Consider the following 24,966-nt stretch of genomic DNA (forward strand, 5'->3'; position numbering starts at 1 on the left):
AATACGGGTTCGCTAGTGTTGTTGGTGTAAAAATAATTTTCACTACAACAGAAAAATTAAAATATGTAATATTTGTTAATATTTACTTAGTTACAGTAAAACATAACAAAATGCCGTAAAATTATGTTGAATTAGAGATTTTTTATGTTTTGAGAAATGTTTTGAACTACGGTTTTAATCATTTCTTAAATGGCTTTATAGAACGAGTGAATGAATGTTCATTCAATTGAATGATTTAAGCCAGGGAGACTAGAGATAAGGAGGAAAGTCTATCGAAGTAGAACAGTCGCAAAAATGACCGGCTGAGGCCTTATAATTGCAGTTACAAATCTCTCCGCTTGGAGCGCATGTCTCGCTCAATGATCAGCGATGTGAGATGACATTAGACGTTCTTTTCTCTAGGCTAATTTCGTCAGACTGAGCAAGTCAAGACGTAGTCCCGTGGTAGTGCGCTGGCTTCGTACGCAGATGTTCTCGGGTTCGATTCTGACAGCGATCTTTTGACGTGATAACGTCTAATAACTCGTTACTACGGGCTGCATGCACGAAAAAGATGACGTCATTGTCCCGTTCCTCAAGGCCACCAAGCAAGAGCAAGTGGTTTGTGTATGGACGGTTGGGGTATAAGCAAAAGGGGCCCGATTTTAGGACTTAGAAAATTTTTAATATTGTCTTCGGTTACCGCGATAGTTACTCATGAAATAAAACTATGGAAACGGATTAAATCGCGTATAATGAATTTAAAATACATCCCGACGTTTCGAACTCTTTACAGCGTTCGTGGTCAACGGGTGACTGAGGAAAAATTAAAATGTGCAAAAGCTACCCACATAGGCTCCCCACAGACAGTCTTAAAAATTCATAATCTTAAAAAAAACTTGTATGCAATCTGACAGTTCAGATCTGTCAGTGTCTTGTCAGTGTCAGTTTGAACTGTCAGATTGCATACAAGTTTTTTTTAAGATTATGAATTTTTAAGACTGTCTGTGGGGACGAACCATGACCACAAATAATATAGATTTCTAAGGCAGGTTCACACACTATTAATAAAGCTAGTTATACAATATTCAAAAAATTTTACCATTACTCTGTTAAAAAATAATTAACCAATTAATCTACACAAAATTGACAAAGAAACAAACTGCAAATGTCCAACACCATACAACACAAATGCCTCACAGCCTTCGTCGTGCTTGTTCCATTATCAGATGTACTACTGGATCCCAAGCCGGTGGTAAAGTAAAGCCATCCTCTCTATTAAAGTTTGGATATTTCTTGATCTCAATGGCCTCTCGCAACATTCTGGGTATATATCGCTTCTCCTTAGCGAATATATCCAAACTTTAATAGAGAGGATGGCTTTACTTTACCACCGGCTTGGGATCCAGTAGTACATCTGATAATGGAACAAGCACGACGAAGGCTGTGAAGCATTTGTGTTGTATGGTGTTGGACATTTGCAGTTTGTTTCTTTGTCAATTTTGTGTAGATTAATTGGTTAATTATTTTTTAACAGAGTAATGGTAAAATTTTTTGAATATTGTATAACTAGCTTTATTAATAGTGTGTGAACCTGCCTTAGAAATCTATATTATTTGTGGTCATGGTTCGTTAATATTTCTTGTAAGTGGGTAGCTTTTGCACATTTTAATTTTTCCTCAGTCACCCGTTGACCACGAACGCTGTAAAGAGTTCGAAACGTCGGGATGTATTTTAAATTCATTATACGCGATTTAATCCGTTTCCATAGTTTTATTTCATTAGAAATTTTTGTTAAAAATTTCCATTTATTATTTTTGAGTGTTTGTAATTTAAAAACATGAAAGATTGCATTAAAATAAGCATCTTTTATAGAATGAAGTAACTTATGTGCGAAATGTCATTTGATATTTGCCAGTCGCTTTTCGGTGAAGGAAAACATCGTGAGGAAACCGGACTAATTCCAATAAGGCCTAGTTACCCTTCGGGTTGGAAGGTCAGATGGCAGTCGCTTTCGTAAAACTAGTGCCTATGCCAAATCTTGGGATTAGTTGTCGCAGCGGACCCCAGGCTCCCATGAGCCGCGGCAAACGCCGGGATAACGCAAGGAGGATGATGATAACCTATGTTAATAGTGATAAATCATATAGAACACGTTTAAATAAGGATGTTTTGTTATATAAACTAGAGATGGGCCGAATATTCGGTAAATATTCGGTATTCGGCATATTCGGCAAGATTTTCAATGTTCGTATTCGGCCGAATAGTTCGGTTACATTGCCGAATATTTACCGAATAAACAAAGTAAATAACTAATGAAGATCTTACGTATTCCATTGCATAATAAGCTCCTATTTTATTAGCTCTCAAAGGAACTACTAAAAATGCGTCAAAATATAAATACAATTTGTTTTGTAGAAAAGTTAAAAAAACCGTAGTTTAACTTTAAGAGTTGAGAAGAGTTCAGAGTTGTTTTAACTATGTTTTAGTTATGCACTAAATCATAAGAACATAGTTGTAGTAGGTATAACAATTATCAATCATTTCATAGTTTTAATCTTAACATTCGCTTTAAAAATATGGCGTAACCGAATATTCGGCCGAATGTTCGGTTCGGTAAGAGCTGAACCGAATGTTCGGCCGAATATTCGTATTCGGCAAAGTCCATATTCGGCCCATCTCTAATATAAACTTTTTCTTTTCCATTAATATTTACTGAGATATTAGGGTTCTAAGATTAGTAAATGGCACTAGCACTTTAATAAAATTAACGCGTGTCTCGCAAACGGTCTAGGATACAAAATGACGACTTTTATATAGGTATAGGTTAGGTTCGTTAGGTATCTTAAAACGGCCGAAGGCCAAACTGCACAGAATAGGAGCCCCGCATAAGCGGGGCTCCGTCGATATCGCTTTCTGTCTCTGGCGCCTTAGTAATGCTACGGGAAAATTTTGCAACTTTGCACCACTCTAACTCCTAAATTAGTAGGTTTTTAAAAAACTTTAATTTATGAAATATGCTTATTTTAATGCATTCTTTCAAATAAGAACAAAAAAACGTGAAAAAAGTCCCAGAATCGGGCCCCTTTTGCTATACTCTGACCGCCCCTGTTTATACTACTGTAATGTTTGACGTTATCACGTTAAACTACCGTCCGTAAACCGACTTTACAGACAACCAATTTTTAGTTTTTTTTATACATTAATTTTCTTTTTGTGTATTTTATTTGTATTTATTTATTGTTTTATTCATACAAATGTTAACTTAAGACCTTTTACATTGTTTGCCCCATCTTAGGATTCTTCGGTAATGTTGTAAGTCATGCGAATGAAATTTCGAAAAGTTGTAACAAAACAAAATATTTTTGGACATTAAAAAAATAAAATAATTCAAGAAAATATTAGTAGAAAAAAATAAAAAAGGTCTCATAAGGATTTGAACCCGGGTCCTCTTGCTCCATAGGCGGGGTCACTACCGAGAAGGCAAAGAGATTGTCAAACCCTTATGCACCTGCGATTGCAGCGCCACCTATCTTTTCTTTTATATGTGCACTTCTGATACTTAAAGCTTTCGCTCCTTTTATTTCTAATCTCCATAATTTAAGCGTACAAAATTGAATGAAGGATTGAATGAAAAGTATTTTTAAGTAGAACATGTATGTGCCATGGGCAATGTGTTTTATAAGTATTATCTAATAAATTACTGACCTGTCTCTAATATAATATGTGTTTGTTCTAGTAAAACGTACGTGCCCCTCTTCATATTAGCCCAGCACAGGCCAACATACGGGACGCAGCTATACAACAGAGCGAGATATCAGTATTGCGAACTCCCTCTAACTGCTGCGTCCTCCTCTAAAAAAAGCTGCGTCCCGTTTGTTGGCCCATTTTGCGCGAATATGTAGAGGAGCCTGAAGCTAGGAACATACTACGCGGACGTCCGTCGTAAATCGACCGCGACCGCGACCGATCAGTGTGCACGGAACAAAACATCCAGCGAGCCAGATTTCGATCGGACGTCCATGCATGCGCTCAAGGCCACGTCCACGTCCGTCGACCGATAGTTTGCACGGTTATATGTAATTTCATTGTCCAGATTCCCGTCCGCGGTCGATTTACGACGGACGTCCGTGTAGTATGTTCCTAGCTTTAGCTAAACGTCCGCGTAGTACCGTTTTTCCGGTTGCCGACAAGGCGCTAATGCCATAAAGATTCGTCTATAAACTAACCTTATCGATTAAGTGGTACCTTTTACTAAAAACAAACACAAATGGCTGTATTACTTTCTTTGCAATCTCTGTATGAAAAGATATTGTTTTTTTTTATCATGAGTTATGTATTTCTTGGTAGACTATACATTTTGATTTTTGTCATTTTCGTGTACCCAAACTTGAACTGGCGTACTATTTTTAAGAAGTGTGCGTAACGGAACGTCAAACCCATCTGGCAACACTGAACATGGCTGACATTGCGGTATGTCGAACGTGGAGTTTTTTCATGAATATTTCGTTGTTAGCAGAAATTAATACGCATAAGTGAACTTGTGTATGTAAACAGTGCAGTTTTGTATAAAAGGACATATAAATTAAAGTTAACTGTGCTCATTATTGTGTTAAAATGACTGTGGGAATGTTGGGACGCCGCCACCTCCATATCTAAAAAAGAAGACTTCTCTAGAGCCCATAACCTCAATAAAACGTAACTACAATGGAACTACCGCAACCACCTCAAGGTTTGTACTAAAATCTTTCTTTACTGTTTGTGCACATTGTGCTAGTATTAACGCATTCGTTGTTTTAGATCAAGACCTGCGCAACATTATAGACAAACTGGCGCAGTTTGTCGCAAGAAATGGACCCGAATTCGAGAAGATGACAAAAAACAAACAGAAAAACAACCCTAAGTTCAGTTTCCTGTACGGCGGCGAATACTTCAACTACTACCAATACAAAGTGACGACCGAGCAAGCAAGTAAGCATAACCAAATGTGGATGGAAGAATGTAAATATGCGCTATGGCGCGATATCGCTGCTTGGTATAACCGACTCAAGTGCCTCCCCGCTGTTTATAGTTCTAAAGCAATCTGCTGGGGGCCAGACGGCCGCTCCCACCGGGGCCTTTATGGCTCAGAACAGGCAATATGTACTGCCCCAACAGGGCGGTGCCACGGCCGCGCAGCTGGGTCTCGCGGCGTCCATGGCGGCGGCGCCGGCGCTGCAGCAGTGGCTCGCGGCCAACGCCGCGCCGGCTCCCGCGCACCCCGCGCCGCGACCTGACACCGACGCTCTGGCGCAGCAGATCAACATGCTTAAAGAGCAGATCACCCAGTCTGAGAGCAATCTCAATGCCCAACATAAGGTGAGATGTCGTAACCACTATTTGTATCTCTTATACTATGTTAAAATTATTTTTTGTTCCTGCATTGAGGTTATTTTTGTTTAGACAAGAGTTTCTATTATCGGTCTTACCTGAGATTGTCTTATTTCTCTATTGTTGTAAATTTAGATTCTATACTGGAAAGATGAAATTACTACTTCCATTAAATTCCTATATAATATTTTCAAGGAACAGACTGTGCTAAAATACCTCTGACAAGTCATCTTTATTTTAACATTAGATGTTGAAATGGAAAATTTGACAAATAGTTGGCCCCACACAGGGCGAGGCATGTCATGATTTAATCTACATTGTACATTTGCCATGCAATCACATTGCCATGAGATGTGCCATGTTCTGTTTAGACCTGGCTAAACTAAATAGTTGGACATAATTTAGAGAATAGGATTTAAACCACAAGAATTTGATTTTTTTTTTAATTAAAAATCATCCAATACATTTATATATTTAGGAGGATGAGGCCTTTTCGCTAGACTATGTCCAATTAGACTATACATGTAGTTACAGATTACTGTTACAAACCCTTGTCTCTATGCAGGCATGCCTAAATATAATTTACACTGTACTTACAATGAAATATTATTTTTACAGGCATCAATTTGAGGCTTTGTCCTCATAAAAGGATGTAGGAACATTGCTACAATAAGTTACATTAAAATATAAATGTATACTTTTCAGTGAGTTAAAAAAAGTTTTAAATTTTCAGGTATTGATTCAGCAGCAACAAGCTAAAATAAACGAGCTGGTTAGCAAAGCTCAGGTGGAGACGATTCAGTCTCTAGCCAATGAACACAACATTAGTCTGACAGAGCTAGACAGCATTCTGCAGCCAATCATTGACACTTGTACTAAAGATAGCATATCTGCCGGTGAGTTATCTTTGCTGAGGTGTGGTGGTGGTGCAATGAGTATCATAGCATGAAAGAGATCAACGACAACAATGTACAAGGCGAAATCTGCGATTTTTTTTTGTAGCAGATAGCACTTTGTACGTTGGTGGGTAAGGTTCAATTTAAAAAAAAAAACAATTATTGCAGTTTGCACTAGAGATGGGCCGAATATTCGGTAAATATTCGGTATTCGGCAATTCGGCAAGATTTTCAATGTTCGTATTCGGCCGAATAATTCAGTAGCATTGCTGAATATTTACCGAATAAACAAAGTAAATAACTAATGAAGATCTTACGTATTCCATTGGATAATAAGCTCCCATTTTAGTAGTTTTCTAAGGAACTACTAAAAAGAGTTAATTAATACATCAAAATATGTTTAAAAAAACCGTAGCTTAAGAGTTGAGAAGAGTTCAGAGTTGTTTTAACTAAGTTTTAGTTATCCACTAAATCATAAGAACATAGTTGTAGTAACATATGTAACCATGATCATTTATCAATCATTTAATAGTTTTACTGAACATCCGCTTTGAAAATATGGCGTAACCGAATATTCGGCCGAATGTTCGGTTCGGTAAGAGCTGAACCGAATGTTCGGCCGAATATTCGTATTCGGAAAAGTCCATATTCGGCCCATCTCTAGTTTGCACCCTATACGTTGTTGTCGTCGAGATAGTGATAGCCAAAATGGTGATGCAAAGGCATTTTGACTGCCAGTGCCACTATCTAATTGGTGCTAAGTAAGGGAAAGCCAAAATACACATTACAGCTATATGTTACTTAAAAATTCACTGTTTTACTTCTGTTTACTTTGGTAGTTTACCTTAACTGTTTACTGTACATGTTTGTAAAATTATACTATGCTGCCCTTGGGACTGAAAACAACATATTTCTTAAACTAACCTAAAACTAGTAAAGCAATGATAACTGTTAAATTTAATTAATATATTTTAAAGATTTTCTTTACATAAATACTCACATGACTCAACCATGAGAGCCTTTTCTAATTGACACAAGCAGGAGGGTAGTTCTGTTAGTGAAGTTTTTTATATTTGCTCCTTTGTTTGTAGGCAAGGGCTGGATTTTACAACATGCCACAAGTCATGACGCGGGGAAAGTCATATCGCAGCACCTGTTGCGCAAAGTCACTCAACCTGGGGCTGCATTCACGCAGAAACTCCACATCATTTACCTGGTCAATGATGTGCTGCACCATTGGTTAGTATACACTCTACTTCAGCCCCCTGCTATTTGTACTCATTCTCATCTTGTCACTAATACTTCGCTCTTCAATTTACACCCTGACACATTTCTGATAGGAATCATTTTAATTACCAATTTCATTAAAAAAATTAAGATATCTTTTTATTTTTTACTACTGACAAACCTCAGTAACTAGCTAATTATGACACCAAAATTTTCCAAAGCATGTCTTTTGTTATTGTGTCCCAGAGTTATTAAAATATTTTTTTTCTAATATTTAGATATATTAAATTGTAAAAGTTAAAAAAAATTTGAAACTGTAATATTGTTATACCCAAGTTTATAGTACTACTAATTTTCTTATTGGTCACTCATGATTGATTAAAATACTTGTTCATGATATTCAAAATATTCTTCATGTTATGAGAAAAGTATCTTAATGTTTATAAAACTTCAATAACTGGTTGTCAACTGGTAGTACATGTCTTTATTTTTTATTGTTTGGGTCAGTTTTACTTTATATTGGAAGCCATGACCGTTTTTGTTGTTTCCCCTGTTGTCTATATACATTCGGTGTCTATGATACTTTATTCCTAATTACAGTGCACGCAAAAACGCAGAAGATCTCAAGAAAAATTTGGAAAATGTGGTGGTACCAATGTTTTGCAATGCCAGTATAGGTAACATATTTATAATAATGCCCTCGAGATATAGGTCTCTTTTTGTTCGATTGTGCATTCTCATCTTGTATAAACGCATCTTTAGAGCATCACATGTGGTTTGCGACAGTCAGGTAACTTGCTTAGAAATGCTGGCCCATACGACATCGGTTTAATCATTTGCTGTTTCAGCGGTGACGGAGGAGCAGGAGGCTAAGTTAAATAAGCTGCTCCGACTGTGGGAGTCCAAGTCTAACTATTTCGAGACGGCGGTCATTGAGAAGATGAAGAGCCCCACCAGCAGCTACCAGGAATACCAGAACAATCTGGTGGCGCAACACTCGGGCGCCATCGCCCATCTCACGCAGCAAACCAAATCCACATTCGAGAAGTATGTACTCGTATTTTATTATACTAAGCCTTCTCAAGCTATAGTTATTGACTAACGTTTCTATTTTCAGCTACCAAACACAGCACCAAGCGTTCGTGGCGCATTCTATGCAACAGATACAGCAACTCGAAATGCAGAAACACGCATTGGAATTACAACAGCATAACAACCACGAACAAAACAATGATAATCAACAGAATAACATACAGAATAATTTCCAAAACAATTTCAATGATCAAAGCTTTAACTCTTCGAATTATGATAAAAATTTCAACACGACAACTCAGCAGTTGTACGGTAGCGAGAGTGGAGATAATTATGCTTCCAATAATAGCTTAAGTGGGAACGAGAACAGCTACGATAGTCAGATATTCGACCAGATGAAGAATCAGAATAATTCTGAGGCTGAGGATGTAGACTTATCAAATTTGCCAAATATAAACTTCTCGCAGCCGCCGCCGGGCTTCGAGCCCGAGCCGCCGCTCGCATTCCAGAATGGTCTTCCAGATCTCACCAAGCCGCCGCCCGGCTTCCCTCCATTCCCTGAAGTCAACAACGAAGAGTTGATGCCTTCTGTACCCTATTTTGAATTACCGGCTGGGTTAATGGTCCCACTCATTATGGTAAGTGTTGTTATTTTTCAAATTTGTTGTACGTAAAGACTTTACTGAAATAATCCATCTGAGTGACATGAAATTGATTAAAACTTAAAACGACCATTGTTAAATTTTCAAGTTAAAGCTTGTAAATTTTAAAGATGTCCGGTAGCTGCCGTGGAGAACAGCAGTGTGAAATAATCTTAAACTTTAGCTACATATTTAAAAAGACCAGCCTTCCGCGCGACGCGACCTGTTTAAGTTAGTCAAGTGATACTGGTCTTTTTAAATATGTAGATAATGTTTGAAATTATCTCTACATGCCGCTGCCGCTGCCATTCCGGTGTGATTCCCTTACTGTATGTATAATTCGCCCACGCGTCCGCGTCGGTTGCAAGCGGACACCTTAATGAATAAAGATGTTTGTAGTGCGCGACAAACTTTTAGAACGTGTGGCCTTACCTGCGCATAAGCGATTTTTCTTAGTAGTTTTTCTACTCGTATGTGAAGTTGCCCCCACCACCGCGCCTAATGGTCTAAAAGTTTGCCGCGCCCTGTACCATGATCGTTATCGCAGCTGGAAGAAGACCAGTACCGGCCGCTGGACCCCGCCACCATCCGCCTGCCGCCGCCCGCGCCGCCCAACGACCGCCTGCTGGCCGCCGTCGACGCCTTCTACGCCTCGCCCAACCACGAGCGGCCCCGAGACAAGTGAGACCCGCTGCGTTCAGTGTTTCATTCCACGAAGTAGTGTCGCGACACAGACGCACGCTGCTCTGCTCTGCGTGTCATTTTACGGTGTATAGATAGATAAAAACGCGCGTGAAGAAGCTCTGGCTTGCAAGCACGGTCGCGCGATAAATGATAAAACATCATGCCGTCCCTATCGCACTATTTGTAAGTGCGATAGGGACGGCCATACTTGCCTGCCTGCTCTGGAAGGTGAAAAGGTCTACAAGTTGAATCTGATACGTGCAAAGCGAGCGTTAAATTACGCAATGTGCTTAGACGCTAACTTAACATGATACCAGTGCTATCAGAGACTGACGGCACCTAGCAAGAACAGGCTATAGCATTTTTCAAACGGCTCGAGTATTGTGACCAATATGTTACACATTGAGGACCGCAAAAAATTGACAAAATCTTATTTGTAGAACTATAACAGCGTGTCACATGTTATTGTAGTCTTCGAAGAGTAATTATTGCAGCTAACTGTATTGTGAATACGGCTTTCAGATCTAACGGATCTAAAATTTTATATCGTTACACTCATAGGCTGTTACGATAGCAGAATTAAATACCTACTTCCATTTCACAGTACTATTTTCACAGTGCATAGCAAATATAATCCACATAATTATGTGTGATTTATGATGACTTCTTATCAAATATAATATCATTTTCATTTATCCACTATTTATTCAATTCTATAATAGTATAACCAAGTTATTATCATTGTGTGTTTTTATTGCTGTTTTAATATGTAATTTTATTTTAATTTTTCAGTGAGGGTTGGGAGAAATTAGGTCTTTATGAATATTACAAAGCGAAGAACGCGGCTAGAAAAAAGAAAGAGGAAGAAATTGCAGAGGGCAGACGACATAAGTCAAGAACGCCGTCACCCATACCAAAGGATCTGCAGAAACAACCCTCACCACCCGGCAGAAGATACAGGTACAACTATTTAATATTTATGTACATACTACTAGGTATATTTTGGCTCTAGCTAAACTGTGTATGAACGATTCCGACTCGTAAATGAATAAACTTACTTGGCCGGCCCGAAAACCCAATAGTACATTGTGCAACAAGGGGAGGAAGTTGAATATTACTAACGAGAGTAAGTTAAATCGCGACGGCTTGCCGGAGCGATTTAAAGACTCGAGTTAGTAATATTCATACTCCCCGAGTTACACACAATGTTTTTCATCACATTTGAGAGAAAAATACAGTTTCAGTCATAAGGCAAAAACCTTCAACCGGCGGCGTTGCGACTTGCGACCAGTAGTGTATCTTGATCTACATCAGATTATTCATATTAAATCCATTGTTTTTGGTAACAAACACTTTTTGAACGAAAACGAACACGAAAATACTGCATATAAATTAAATGCAACGTTCATAAAAGCATATAAATCATAATAATTGAACTAAAATTGTACTTATTTTTATGTTGTACTCTCCGTTGCTAGGCAACGGTGGGTGCCTCGCGTACGCCCGCGGTCAAGCGTGAGTAGAGAGTAATTGTCTGATTGTAAATTATAACAATTTATCTGAGTCAAATTTTACGAAATAAATGCAAAACACACTGAAATAATTGTAAAACATAAATAAAATGCATTTTTCATACCGTATAATATATTTTATAGCTTAATAGTCAAATTTTTGTTGTGCAATAAAAATCCTTGGCAGATTGAAACATCCTTTGCCTGAAGTATTGTACGGATTGTATTAATTTTTAAAACTAAATCCATTATTCCCTTGGGAATAAAATAGTACATTATGCTTCAGTACACGTAGACGTAATGATACCTTTAAACAGCAAATGTGATGAAAAATTAGTTTTGGCCTTCTACACAAGAATCACGCCACTTTGCTCGGTCTTGTGCGATATCGCACTAGCTTTCGCCGACGCCTAGCTCACGGACGTCTACAGCCACTATCCGCCCAACGATAGAATGGGTGAACATGAATTAAAACACTACTGCTGAAATAACGAAATATAATTTACAGCTTGATTTTTTTCCGCTTTAACAGCTCTTCTATTTCATTATGATTATGATATCCTCTTAAAACTAATTTGCATCATTTATTAATCTTTAAACTCTTGGCAGGTCAAAGAGTAGAACTCCAGAGAAACCATCGCCAGTGAAGTCAAAATCGCGGTCACCCTCGCCGAGACGACGCTCCACAGCGTGGAGGAGAGAACGAGACAGTAATTATCTATTTCACTTTAACACATTCAGTGCTGAAAACCTGACTATTAAATAGACTACGAGTATTGTATGACTTTGTACAAAGTGACGGTGTTGTGCCATTGCAGCGTAGTATGATAAAACATTTTGTGGCCCAGGGCGATCGTCTCCTTTGGTTGGATAGAAATGGTTTTTTATTTCATTACTGCCCAGTCATATACTAACGAGTGGGAGTTATTCATCCGCGAGACAGATTCTAAGCGATAGTAGGACATACGGGCGTGGAATCGTCAAACAATAGAAAAAACCGTGTGTTTACAGAATAAGAGCGTCATTCTGCTGATCAGTTAGGCCTGCACCTGCTCAAAAATGTAATGTTAACATTGTCAGGGCGTAGACAAGTGACCAATGGTGGCGTAGGGTGACGTAGTTATAATCTCTATCGCTCTTCCATATTGTAACAGAGAGGGACATCTATGACATGCTACACATCGTGAACGGTTAACCATACGCTTCTGGGATTACAAATTTAATTCGCTTTCCTTAATATTAAAAAAACCGGCCAAGAGCGTGTCGGGCCACGCTCAGTGTAGGGTTCCGTAGTTTTCCGTATTTTTCTCAAAAACTACTGAACCTATCAAGTTCAAAACAATTTTCCTAGAAAGTCATAAAGTTCTACTTTTGTGATTTTTTTCATATTTTTTAAACATATGGTTCAAAAGTTAGAGAGGGGGGGACGCACTTTTTTTTCCTTTAGGAGCGATTATTTCCGAAAATATTAATATTATCAAAAAACGATATTAGTAAACCCTTATTCATTCATTCTTAAATTTTTGGTTGGAATGAAAAAAATATCAGCCCCCACTTTACATGTAGGGGGGGGGGGGGTACCCTAATAAAACATTTTTTTCCATTTTTTATTTTTGCACTTTGTTGGCGTGATTGATATACATATTGGTACCAAATTTCAGCTTTCTAGTGCTAACGGTTACTGAGATTATCCGCGGACGGACGGACAGACAGACATGGCGAAACTATAAGGGTTCCTAGTTGACTACGGAACCCTAAAAATGGTTCACTATTATCTCGCAGAAACCTTTTTCGCATATATTTGATTTGTATAATAGTTCTTGGCAGAAACACCTTACGCAGAATATGCTTTGGCATAAATCATTTCGCAGATTTTTATAATACCGAATCGTACTTTAGTATAATGTTGATGAGCAAAATAGTCTTCTAGTCGAATAGTACTTTCGCATATAATATTTGTACATAATATTTAGGCGGCATAAAGTTGCAATTTGCTTTTTGATAGCGAGTCGGATATTTTGGGGATGCAAGATACCTAACACTCCTCCTCGCTTCGCTCGTGGTCGTACCTAACGGGGCCTTTGGGGCTGTATTTCCTTTTCGATAGCGTGTCATAATTCTGCTGTTGTAATAGTATGATATACGATTATTATGGTACATAAAAATATGCTAAATCAAAGTCGACCAAAATCACAGATGTCATATATACCATAGATCAAGCAAACGTATCTACTTAGCGTGTCAAATGAACTCAGTGAAATCCACTGAGTTGTCCGTCTTTACTCGCAGCTTGCAGCTTTCGGGCGTCAATTTTTGTAAGTTGAAGTCAACCAAAACATAAAAAATGCCTCGTTACGTGATATTCAATTGCAACAACACAAAAATTATGAACAATCAAGAGCCTGAGACATATTTAAAATCACAGGCAAGAATCAACTTCAGTACAAAATTTGACACGCTCGGCCCCTATACAAATATATGAATTTGTTTCTTCTATCTAAATTAAGTTCTGTGACCAAAATAATGTTCTGTAAAACAATATTCTGCCAAATGTGTCGTATACGTGGTAGTAATAATGCCAACTAAGTTTTCTACAAAGTGACCATTCGACCGAAAGTGTTTCTGCGAAACATGTTATGCGAAGTGTGTTTCTGACCAAAAGTATTCTGCCAGATGAGGATAACCCATTAAAAATATATAATTTGTTTTGTTTAGGTCGCAGAAGATCGCGGTCCCGCTCTCGGTCGAGATCGCGCAGCCGCTCGCGGTCGCGCTCGCGCTCGCGAGACCGCCGCGAGCATCGCGAGTCGCCGCGCACGCGCCGCGTCGAGCGGAGTCGCTCGCCGACGCCACCTAGTTTCCTGTGAGTACACTTCTACAGTTTGAAGTCCTCTATTACTTATAGCTGGGACGCTATTGCACAACACCCTGCATTTTATGATTAAGCACTGAGACTTGGCACAGGTCGTTCCTTGGGTGGCCCTGAGTAGATAAAGATCGGGAGGCATCGAGAGCCCCCCTTAATTTAGGAGGGAAGAGGGGGGGAAGGCTGGCGCCGCCGCGCTTCCTTTGAAACCATATTTCTCTAAAACTATACAAAATAGGGCATGCGATATATCTTTTCCGGATAAATGAAAGATGAGGAATTCATTTTTGGAACAAAAAAAATGTACTTTAGAACAAAAATACAAAAAAAAATGGGAAAATCTTAAAACGAGATTTTTTTTTATATATATTATTGCACTTTTTATAAAAACCGTAATAGTTATTTTAAAATAAAAAATATTATTTAATAGCTACATTTATCTAGTTTTAGAAAATGTATAATTTGTTATAGAAAAATATTATAGGACGTGTGATAAAAAATAATTTACATCGCCCGATAGGGTGATTTGAATGCTTATTTCAATAAGTTTTGCAATGATTTCAGGTATAATCACTATTTTTAACACACGAAAGCCGTAATCATTGTAGTTTATGGCTATTTTAGTGATTAATGTTCTTAAAATTAAAAACAAATACAAAAATTTTAAAAAATATTAAAAATGTGATAATTTTTTTAACATTACCCTATTTTGTTCTTTCTACACAATATATATCTAAAAGCAATAAATATCAATTAGAAGCCACATTTATGCAGTTTATAAAAATATATAGTTTGTTATATAAATATATTACGAAACGCGAGATAAAAAATAATGTAAATGAAAATTTTAATGTACGGGTCAGCTTGCATTATTCGATGAGGTGAGGTAAAGGTACTCTCTACCCGCTATGCAGTGGAGTTCGTCTAGTAATACAGAAATATATTTATTCTAATAACGTTTACACATGTAGGTATATCACGACCCAGTACAGAAAATTGTAAAAGTCCTATAATATAGTTTATTTTGATTGTAAAATAAAATTGCATGTGACTTATATTGTAAAAAAAATTGTCTTAATCACGTTCTCCTCTCCTAAAGCCGTTCTGCATGCATAGGCTTGAAGATTTTTTAGTTTACTAGCAGAACTTAGTTACTTCCTTTGGGCCCCCTTAAATCGGTTTTACCCATCCATAAAAGATAAAATAAAAATCGTCATATTCTTCCTTTCAGTATCAATAATAGTTAGTTATTGCCATAAAAAATAAACTAGATTCGTATTAGCATTAAACATTAATGATTTTTGAACTAAGACATTGCTTTTGTACAAAGGAGAACCTCAAAAAATGGTCTGACTAGACGAAAACATGTGTATCGGGACTAGTACTCAAGGCTCTCAAAAAGTGTAGCTATTTTGAGTTATTCAAATAAAACAACATGAATAGTCTGAATTTAATTATGTATATATCACAACGTCCACTGCATAAGCACATCAGCTCCGAACATTTAATTTAAAAAGTCTTTTTTTACGGTTGCACCTTACGCTGCACTGTTTTTTACACCTGCATCCGACAATTTCGAGGCATGTTTCTGCAGCAACAGGCAACGTTGCGGGTAAGTAGGCTCCCAAATCCCAATTGTTACAGACTTTCGTCCAGCCACAAGTAGCAAATAATGGCAAATTTTGAATTGGGTTTAGTTGACCCCATACATGGACACCTTGATATACCTATAACCCTTACAAAAATGGTGTAAGGTAGCTTTTGTCGGTGAAATGCTGTTAATTTGGCGGTCTTTTTTGGTTAATAACTATTTTCGGCACTCGTTAACCAAAGTACAGGACGCAGATATGGAATAATAAATATGTCAAAAGAATTATCCATAAATTATGCAAATCATAGAGATAACTACTATTTCACAAGATGTATTAGGATCAGATGTATATATCTGACCTATCATATTAATCGATCATTTCATGTGATATAAATAGTTAAATTCAGACTATATAGGAGTATGTTGTTTAATTTTAAGTACTCTAAATAACTACACTTTTTGAGAGCTTTGAGTACCTTTACCTCACCTCATCGAATCATACAAGCTGAACCGTACCGTACATCAAGATCGCCCTGCCACGTCACTTTCATTATTTTTTATCTCGCGTTTCGTAATATATTTATATAACAAACTATATATTTTTATTAACTACATAAATGTGGCTTTTCATTAATATTTATTGCTTTTAGATATATATTGTATATAGAAAGAACAAAATAGGATAATGTTATAAAAAAAGTTATCACATTTAATTTTTTTTGAATTTTTTTATTTTAAGTACATTAAGCACTAAAATAGCCATAAACTACAATGATTACGGCTTTCGTGTGTTAAAAATAGTGATTATACCTGAAATCATTGACAAAACTTATTGAAATGAGCATTCAAATCACCCTATCGGGAGATGTAAATTATTTTTTATCACTCGTCCTATAATATATTTCTATAACAAATTATACATTTTCTAAAACTAGATAAATGTAGCTATTAAATAATATTTTTTATTTAAAAAAACCATTACAGTTTTCATAAAATGTGCAATAATATGTATAAAAAAAATCTCGTTTTTAGATTTTCCCATTTTATTTTGTATTTTTGTTCTAAAATACATTTTTTTGTTCCAAAAATGAATTCCTCGTCCTTCATTTATCCGAAAATGATATATCGCATGCCCTATTTTGTATAGTTTTAGAGAAATATGGTTTCAAAGGAAGCGCGGAGGCGCCAGCCTTCCCCCCCTCCTCCCTCCTAAATTAAGGGGGGCTCTCGATGCCTCCCGATCTTTATCTACTCAGGGCCACAACAATGAACAACTGTGCCAAGTCTCAGTGCTTAATCATAAAATGTAGGGTTCCCATACAAGACATAGCAATAGCGTCCCCAGTATTACTGAAACTTGCTCATCATCATCATTTAATCACTACCAGACAGAAAATAGCGCACTACGCCAGAAAACGTCAGTCCACCAGACGGGTTCTTGGTTGCGAATTGTGAGTGTTAATTCCGCACACTCTCTGATATTCAATCAATCAATCAATCAAAATATTCTTTATTCAAATAGGCTTACAATAAGCACTTTTAAATTGTCAACAGTGTACAATATTCATCTTATTCTAAATATCAGAGCAATTTATTGGTGCAATAAACAATATTGTTTTAAAACTACATTGATTTAATAAAATGATATCAATCTAAATTGTATAAAAAAATACTAGTCTAAAAACTTCTAGAATAAATTCTAAATGTCAAAAAAATTGTATAAAAATACATTGAATTATCAATATCATCATTAATAAGCTATATAATTAATGGTTTTCAGCAATACTTGTATCCCACGGTGTTTCATCATTCATGTAGTCTTGTGTGCTATAGTAGGCTTTAGAGATCAGTATACGCTTTACATAATGTTTAAATCGATTAAAAGACAGTTCAGTGATGGCATTAGGAAGTTTGTTATAAAATCTTACACAATTACCCATGAATGATTTTTTAATTTTATGAAGCCGAGTGAAGGGCACTGCAAGCTTATGCTTATTTCATTCGGAGCCATGATGCCCATATTTTTTTGGTATAACAATTTTTCGTTAAGCGCTATGAGATCGTAAAGGATCTGCAGTGCCGAGGAAAAGCGATCTTAAGGCACTGGTCCCACCGCGAGCTAGTAAGCTATGAGCTATCGGCTATAAAAACGAACAAAAGATAGTCGCTCCCGTGCAAATAAAAGAGACACGGCGATGTTTATAGTTACTCGCCCAGCGGTGAGCTATCAAAATCGCCGTGTCTCTTTTATTCGCACGGGAGTGCGTGCTTATCTTTTGTTCGTTTTTATAGCCAATAGCTCATAGCTTACTAGCTCGCGATGGGACCAGTGCCTATATGTCATAAAACAAATAAATATTATAGGACTTCTTACACAGATTGCCTGAGTCTCACGGTAAACTCAAGAAGGCTTGTGTTGTGGGTACTCAGACAACGATGTATATAATATACAAATACATATATACATAGAAAACATCCATGACTCAGGAACAAATATCTGTGCTCATCGCATAAATAAATGCCCTTACCGGGATTTGAACCCAGGACCGCGGCTTAGCAGGCAGGGTCAATACGCGCTAGGCCAGACCGGTCGTCAAAATGTAATGGCTAAAAAATGTTTGGAGTGAGGCAGTCAGTGTCTTTTGGGCCTGAATAAATGAAATTTTAATATTGAACAGGAATTGATGGCTTCATAGTATTGCTCCCTGCTACTATTTAGGTAAACCCGATGTGCACTGGTACAATTCATTTGTAACAATAAAGTAGCAATATGAATTATACGTGTGTGTGTGGATTGAGTGAGCACCTTCCGAAAATGAAAAAAAATATGCTGATCATTTAGTAAAAGTTCTAAAACAATTGTAAAACGAATCTCTGAATTTGTAAAAAGATAAATCAAAAGATACAGCCATTAACATGTGCTCACTCAGTTCTCACAAACTACCAACGAAAACAGTGAATATATTCATTTAACATATAATATTTATATACTAACATTTAGTAAAAAATAGGCCAACCTACCTCTATAAATATTAGATCACCTAGTGACGTATTAAATTTTTTACAAATAGTTTCTTATGCTCACTCAATCCACACACTTTTGAAAAGCCGAATTTTGATGAAAAACATAAGATTTAGACCGCTATTATATGTGTATAGTTTAGTAAAAGTGAAATGGGAATTTGTAAAATACAAAACGAACCAATAACGTGTCAGGTTTTTTTATAATAAATTTTTGTAAGTGCTCACTCAGTCCACACGTTTTGAGAAAGTTAAAAATGTAAATATCTTACGATTTGTAGCACCTAAGACACTCGAAAGTACTTCAACATTTAGTAAAAATTTTTACTAAATATCCACCATCTAATATTTTATATTCGTTGTCTGGTTTTAAAGATATTCAGACATAACTTTTCTCATACAAATGTATCAAGTAGGGTGACCACACTATGTCGGCTCCTGATTTTCCCCACCTTCCCATTGTCATATTGAGATTGGGGAGTTTCGTTCAATTTTGATAATATTTTACCGGATTTGTAAGTGGGAGCGAGAAAAGAATAACTATTTCTCGCTCCCACTTACAAATCCGGTACGCTCATCTGTTAGCGCGATTAGATTACCAGGTTCTGGTTTCTTACTAGTGAAGTATTATATTCTTTGTTTCTTACCAATTATCATTCATGTCCTTTTTAATGCATGCATGTCGATATGGTTATTATCCTGACGTCGATAAAAATTACACAATACACATCATCACTAGGCCAAGAACATAACCTAAAAACAGTTTGCAGATGGATAATTAATATGGTATTAGTTTAATATTATCAAAATTGAACGAACGATACTCCCCAATCTCAATATGACAATGGGAAGGTGGGGAAAATCTGGAGCCGACATAGTGTGGTCACCCTACTTGATACATTTGTATGAGAAAAGTTATGTCTGAATATCTTTAAAACCAGGCAACGAATATAAAATATTAGATGGTGGATATTTAGTAAAAATTTTTACTAAATGTTGAAGTACTTTCGAGTGTCTTAGGTGCTACAAATCGTAAGATATTTACATTTTTAACTTTCTCAAAACGTGTGGACTGAGTGAGCACTTACAAAAATTTATTATAAAAAAACCTGACACGTTAGTGGTTCGTTTTGTATTTTACAAATTCCCATTTCACTTTTACTAAACTATACACATATAATAGCGGTCTAAATCTTATGTTTTTCATCAAAATTCGGCTTTTCAAAAGTGTGTGGATTGAGTGAGCATAAGAAACTATTTGTAAAAAATTTAATACGTCACTAGGTGATCTAATATTTATAGAGGTAGGTTGGCCTATTTTTTACTAATTATACAATATTATCTTTTGCCCGCGGCTCGTCCCCACTCTAGGGAAGCGGGGGTTTGAAAGAGACAAAAAGTAGCCACTCTCCATCCCTTCAACTATCTCCACTTAAAAAATAACGTCAATTCGTCGCTCCGTTTTGCCGTGAAAGACGGACAAATAAACAGACACATACTTTCCCATTTTATAATATTAGTATGTATTTTGACAGTGGCGCGGGTTCAACGTTCGTGGCGTCGTCGAGCGGGCTGGACGCGAGCAACAAGGGCCACCAGCTGCTGCAGAAGATGGGCTGGAGCGCGGGCGGGCTGGGCGCCGCGGGGCAGGGCATCGCCGAGCCCATCAGCGGCGGCCACGTGCGGGACAAGCAGGACCAGTACAAAGGTCAATTACCAATTTTTATAATTAATTGCTATGGGGATTTAGTCTTTCTTTCTTAGTCCAAGGCTCATCCGATCATTGCCAAACCTAACAGCAGCGGGTACGCGCATGGCAAGTTGTATCTGTACAAAGGTGGGTTTTCAATGTCAATTTTATTGCTATAAGGAAGAAGTTCAATAGTTTTCTTAGGCAGTAGGCAGCGTTCCCACTTAAGCGTCTCGTGTCTCGGGGCGCGCAACGGACGTCTCCGCCTGTACAAAATGTACTGAGGAGACGTTTTTTGAATTACATTCAGGCGGCGTGGCGCGGACGTCCGTTCCGCACCTCAGGACATGCGTCTCTTAAGTGTGCCGGTCCCTTAGTCTGCCATGACAGTGGCTGATCTAGAAGGCAGGCAGGAACAGGGGCGGTTGTCAGGCATGGTATTATAGATTAATTGTACGTCGCAGCAACTTAGAGCGCCTTTATTAAAATGTAACCCACATGAGTGTCGGATTGTGACCACTTTGTTTTTTCTAGTTGCTTCCAGTCCGTAGTATCCAACAATTTAAGAAAAATTACATTATGGACTGCCGAGACCCTCACTAATTAACGCAATTAAGATTCTGTAATGCTCTTTTAGCGCGAGTTCAGTAACATTACGGACTAATATCTTATAAGCAGAATACTGATTTATATTTTCTTTTTCAGGTGTTGGTGTTAATTTAAATGATCCATACGAAAACTTCAGAAAGAACAAAGGTGCAGCATTTATAACAAGAATGAAAGAAAGAGCACTGGAGCGCTCTTCATGATCAGTGTAGGCTCGAGTAGATGTATATTATGTGTACAATGAGATTGTGTGGTTGGGATATGATTTATTTTATCTAAATCATCTTTAAAATAAATTTTATGAATTTTATTTTGTTGTATGATTAATTTAGTCTATTTATTTCCCCAAGGGCCATGGAGGGTTAACCCACCATTTTATATGGAATTTGACAGATGACAGACCGCTAACCCTGAGTTAAGTGGTTGGTGCAAGTGCAAACTATTGTCAAGAGGACGCTGTTATTCTGATGAATGCAGTGAGAGTTCAGTATATGAAGAAAATAGTTCGAATGAAATTCCGCAACATGGCGCGTGGTCATATATTTCTGGTCAGACTTTAGAAGAGAGGAGCATTTAAACGGAGCGCAAATCAAACTCACGATTTTAGATATAAATGAGATTTAATATTGTGGACTGTCGAGGTATGTACATTCAGCTGGCAGATCAAATGCCGGATTGTAATGAAACTCGAATACGAGATCTCGTACCGTCTAAATCAGCCTTTATAGGTTATGGTGTGAAAAGCAAAATACATCAGATATTAGGTAATTAGTTTATTTACAATTTTTTTAAAATTAAAGTTCGAAATTATCTTCATAGTTATCCTTAAATTCAGCGAGCCTATCCAACGTCTCCTGATACTCAGAAGCTTCCAAGCCTTCCTCTTGAAACTTGTGTAATTTTGCGAACTTCACTCTGCTCACCTCTCTGTGTAGCTTTTCAAGCATATCTGTCAGGAAGTTGCCATTATGATACCCTGCTATCACTGGACAACTTTGTACTCTGTCTTCACTAATGCCATTTGTGAGAAAACCATTTTTGTTTAAGTTCTCTGAAAAAATCTTTGCATAAGGACTTTTCAGTTCTAAAGGTTTATCACAAACTGTAACATTTGTTGCAGATAAAAAGTTGTTTGCCTGGAAGTACAACTCCATCATTTCTTGGACATCTCTGCACCTATAAGCTGGTAAATTCATCTGCTCTTTAGCCTCTTTTAAAGGAGCTTTTAGATAAGTCTCTGGTATACCTCGGACTGTAATGAGTTGAAAGATTTTATCTGTGGCAATCTTACAACTGGGTGTTATGGGTGTGTAGATAGGTTTAGTAGTCCTATTTAAGTAGTCAATAAGATACTCTGATTCATTCATGGTAAATGGAATGCCCAAAGATGCTGAAGCCATTTTTCTTCCATATCCGGTCATATCCGCACACATATCTGACAAGGTGTATGTATTGCTTTTGTGTCGGTATTTTTGGCTCAATGTGTCCAAGGCGGAGGCCAGCAATGCTGACGAGTGGTAGTACTTTTGTGGATTGTAAGTAACATGATCAAAAAGCCTTGGGCTACCTGGCTTTCTCCAGCCTTTTTCTCCTGTACACAGTGGAACAAATAAACTAGAATGCTGAGATAATCCTTCAATAGAAAAAAGTATATTCACAATTCTAATTGTATCTTTGAGGTTTGACACATCCCTTTCTTCTTGAGTCTGTGGAGAGTTGTCTGGGTAGTGGGAAGCTATAATCGGGTGGCAGAGGATGGGTTTAGTATATTCATCCACAATGTTTTCAATACAAGCTAAGGCAAGACCTGAGAACCCATCAGTGCAGTCAAAGTTTATTTGGAAACCCTGTATGCTATCACATTCTTCAACATATTTTCTGATATTATCACTGAAGTTTTCTCCAAAATCGGACTTCCACATTGGTCCTCCAAGGTGAAATAAATCAAATGGTGCCTGGAATTATACAAATATTATATTTATATTATTTATAGTTAGCCAACTCGAACAAGGCTTTATAAACAATGTTTGTAGGATGATTGTTTCTTTTATTTCTGTAATTAGCTTTAGCGATTTATTGCAACCTCTTTTTTTTACTCAATGTAATAAAACTTCACAAGTTGAAAAAAAAATTTACAAAAATGTAATTTCAAAAACCAAAAAACTCACCTTATCATCACCATGGCTGTATTCTTTAACAATATTAACAGTTCGAGGATGAAATCGTGGATACAGAAAGTCAGTCCAAGTGTTTACACTGTCCTCTAATCTGTATTGCTTTGATTCAGCAACAGACGGACCAGCGGAATCAATGTCTTCTAAGTATTCATTCTTAGGCGCAACTGGTTCCTCAATTTTTTCAATACCTTCCCAAGGAATATCATCAACATTTTCTAAGTCACCAAGCAATCCCCCACTAGCAGGCAATGTTTTCAAAGAGCCCTTTAAATCACACAAGAGTAATCTGGGAGTGTATGTTACCTCTCCTTTAGCAGTTTGTCCCTCTCGATATAAAATATCATGATTGCATTCGGTTTTGCTAGCACCGGTGTAGTCAAAACCAAGTTCTTGTATGTTCCAAAAATGTGTACCAATGTAATTTGAATAATGCCCAAATTGTATCGTAAGTATTTCACGTGTTGACATAATGATAACTCTGAACTGAATTCAGTATTTGAATTTAATACATTTGAATTATGAACAAAGAACAATTTACAGGAATAAGATCAAAAATCAAAAGTAAGCAGAAACTACGCCTAAACGTGAGTTTGACGTTTGACATTAATGAATTTTTTTTTATTATTGCTGTCATTGGATTCTTTTACCTTTTCTACTGTTTCCTATTAACACACGACCGCTCCGCACCAAGGATGCTGTAAGTGAGAGCGAGAAAGCGCATTTATTTATTCTCGCTCTCACTTACGTGAAAAGTTTTAAGGCCACGGCGCGGTTTTTGGAGCCAAGATTTGGTTGACCATCTATATATTTTTTAATTTGCTGCCTATTTTACTGTCGAAAATGCAAACAAGCATGATACTATCAGATTTTTCCTGGTATAGTGACCCCATCAGATGAATGGCATTTCTCCGACGCCAATTACGCCGCTGGCTTGTCGCGCCATTAGAGATAGATATCTACTAGCGCTTCGTTTCTGAGCGATTGGCGCTCTGATCAGACGAATTATTGAATTAAGGAATTGCTCGCTAGATGGCGCTCTTCGTAATAGCGAAACCCTAAACTCATCAACATATTTACTGGTATAATCCCCCCCCCCCACTATGAATTATACTGTGGTTATTGAATCATTTGCTAGATAACGCGCTTCGTAAGAGCACGCACGCTTTTATTTAAAAAATTGGGACTGTCTGTGACGATTAGTACAACTATTGTGACCTGTTATTGTTATTGCAAGGACTACGCCTCGAAAATAATTAAATTAAATCCTGCAAGCAGCGAGATTTGTAAGATTCATCACGAATTAATTTACGGGTGTGCCTGTTGACAGTGTTGACCGGTTGAAGGATTTGGGCCATTTGGGGTATGGTTATGAAATAAAACAGAACATATTGTAGTTCATTTTTATTACAAAAATGTTATTAAAAAATCATATTCGACTCGGCATCCTTACATTATTTAGTAATAAACCTACATTTAAATTGCTACTGCTGTCTTACAAACTATTTATTTAATCATATTTTACATGGATGTTGAAATACTGGCAGTGGAAAAATACAAATTCTATTTTATGTTACAAAAATTGGTTAGATACGTTACATTGCTTCATTATTACTTTACGGAAGTCCAATATTAAAAGTTCAGATTCATGGAATTACTTTATGAGGCAGTTCCACTA

At 37.1% G+C, this 24,966-nt stretch overlaps 2 protein-coding genes across 3 annotated transcripts; one reads left to right on the forward strand and one right to left on the reverse strand.

The window, feature by feature from the left end:
* Positions 1-4,445: 4,445 nt before the first annotated feature.
* LOC125226590 (calcium homeostasis endoplasmic reticulum protein) lies at positions 4,446-21,424 on the forward strand. Of its 2 annotated transcripts, XM_048130594.1 has the most exons (14): positions 4,446-4,711; positions 4,780-4,950; positions 5,051-5,337; positions 6,083-6,245; positions 7,337-7,484; positions 8,073-8,149; positions 8,321-8,519; positions 8,590-9,142; positions 9,693-9,826; positions 10,622-10,789; positions 11,950-12,050; positions 14,056-14,203; positions 20,354-20,526; positions 21,214-21,424. In XM_048130594.1, exons 1-14 carry the CDS (start codon positions 4,687-4,689, stop codon positions 21,315-21,317), a joined length of 2,451 nt encoding a protein of 816 aa, XP_047986551.1. In that variant the 5' UTR covers positions 4,446-4,686; the 3' UTR covers positions 21,318-21,424. The 2 variants fall into 2 exon arrangements, with proteins under 2 accessions (XP_047986551.1, XP_047986552.1); XM_048130595.1 differs by lacking the exon at positions 4,446-4,711 and having other exon boundaries at positions 4,814-4,950; positions 5,137-5,337.
* Positions 21,425-21,872: 448 nt separating this feature from the next.
* On the reverse strand, positions 21,873-23,879 carry LOC125226175 (protein misato). Its single transcript, XM_048130090.1, has 2 exons — positions 23,283-23,879; positions 21,873-23,069 (listed from the first exon to the last, which is right to left on the reverse strand). The coding sequence occupies exons 1-2, from the start codon at positions 23,757-23,759 to the stop codon at positions 21,909-21,911; spliced, it is 1,638 nt and encodes a 545-aa protein (XP_047986047.1). The 5' UTR covers positions 23,760-23,879; the 3' UTR covers positions 21,873-21,908.
* Between the last annotated feature and the right edge of the window lie 1,087 nt (positions 23,880-24,966).

This window comes from Leguminivora glycinivorella, chromosome 5 (assembly GCF_023078275.1).
Source record: "Leguminivora glycinivorella isolate SPB_JAAS2020 chromosome 5, LegGlyc_1.1, whole genome shotgun sequence".
In the NCBI taxonomy this organism is placed as follows: domain Eukaryota; kingdom Metazoa; phylum Arthropoda; class Insecta; order Lepidoptera; family Tortricidae; genus Leguminivora; species Leguminivora glycinivorella.

What these genes read in the sequence shown, in the direction of transcription:
- LOC125226590 (XM_048130594.1), top strand. Translation starts at nt 4,687, where the DNA reads ATGGAACTACCGCAACCACCTCAAG. An exon ending in ACTACCGCAACCACCTCAAG is followed by an intron (nt 4,712 to 4,779) that starts GTTTGTACTAAA and finishes TCGTTGTTTTAG; the next exon opens with ATCAAGACCTGCGCAACATT. An exon ending in CACGAGCGGCCCCGAGACAA is followed by an intron (nt 9,827 to 10,621) that starts GTGAGACCCGCT and finishes TTAATTTTTCAG; the next exon opens with TGAGGGTTGGGAGAAATTAG.
- LOC125226175 (XM_048130090.1), bottom strand. Translation starts at nt 23,759, where the DNA reads ATGTCAACACGTGAAATACTTACGATACAATTTGGGCATTATTCAAAT. An exon ending in ACAGCCATGGTGATGATAAG is followed by an intron (nt 23,070 to 23,282) that starts GTGAGTTTTTTG and finishes GTATAATTCCAG; the next exon opens with GCACCATTTGATTTATTTCA.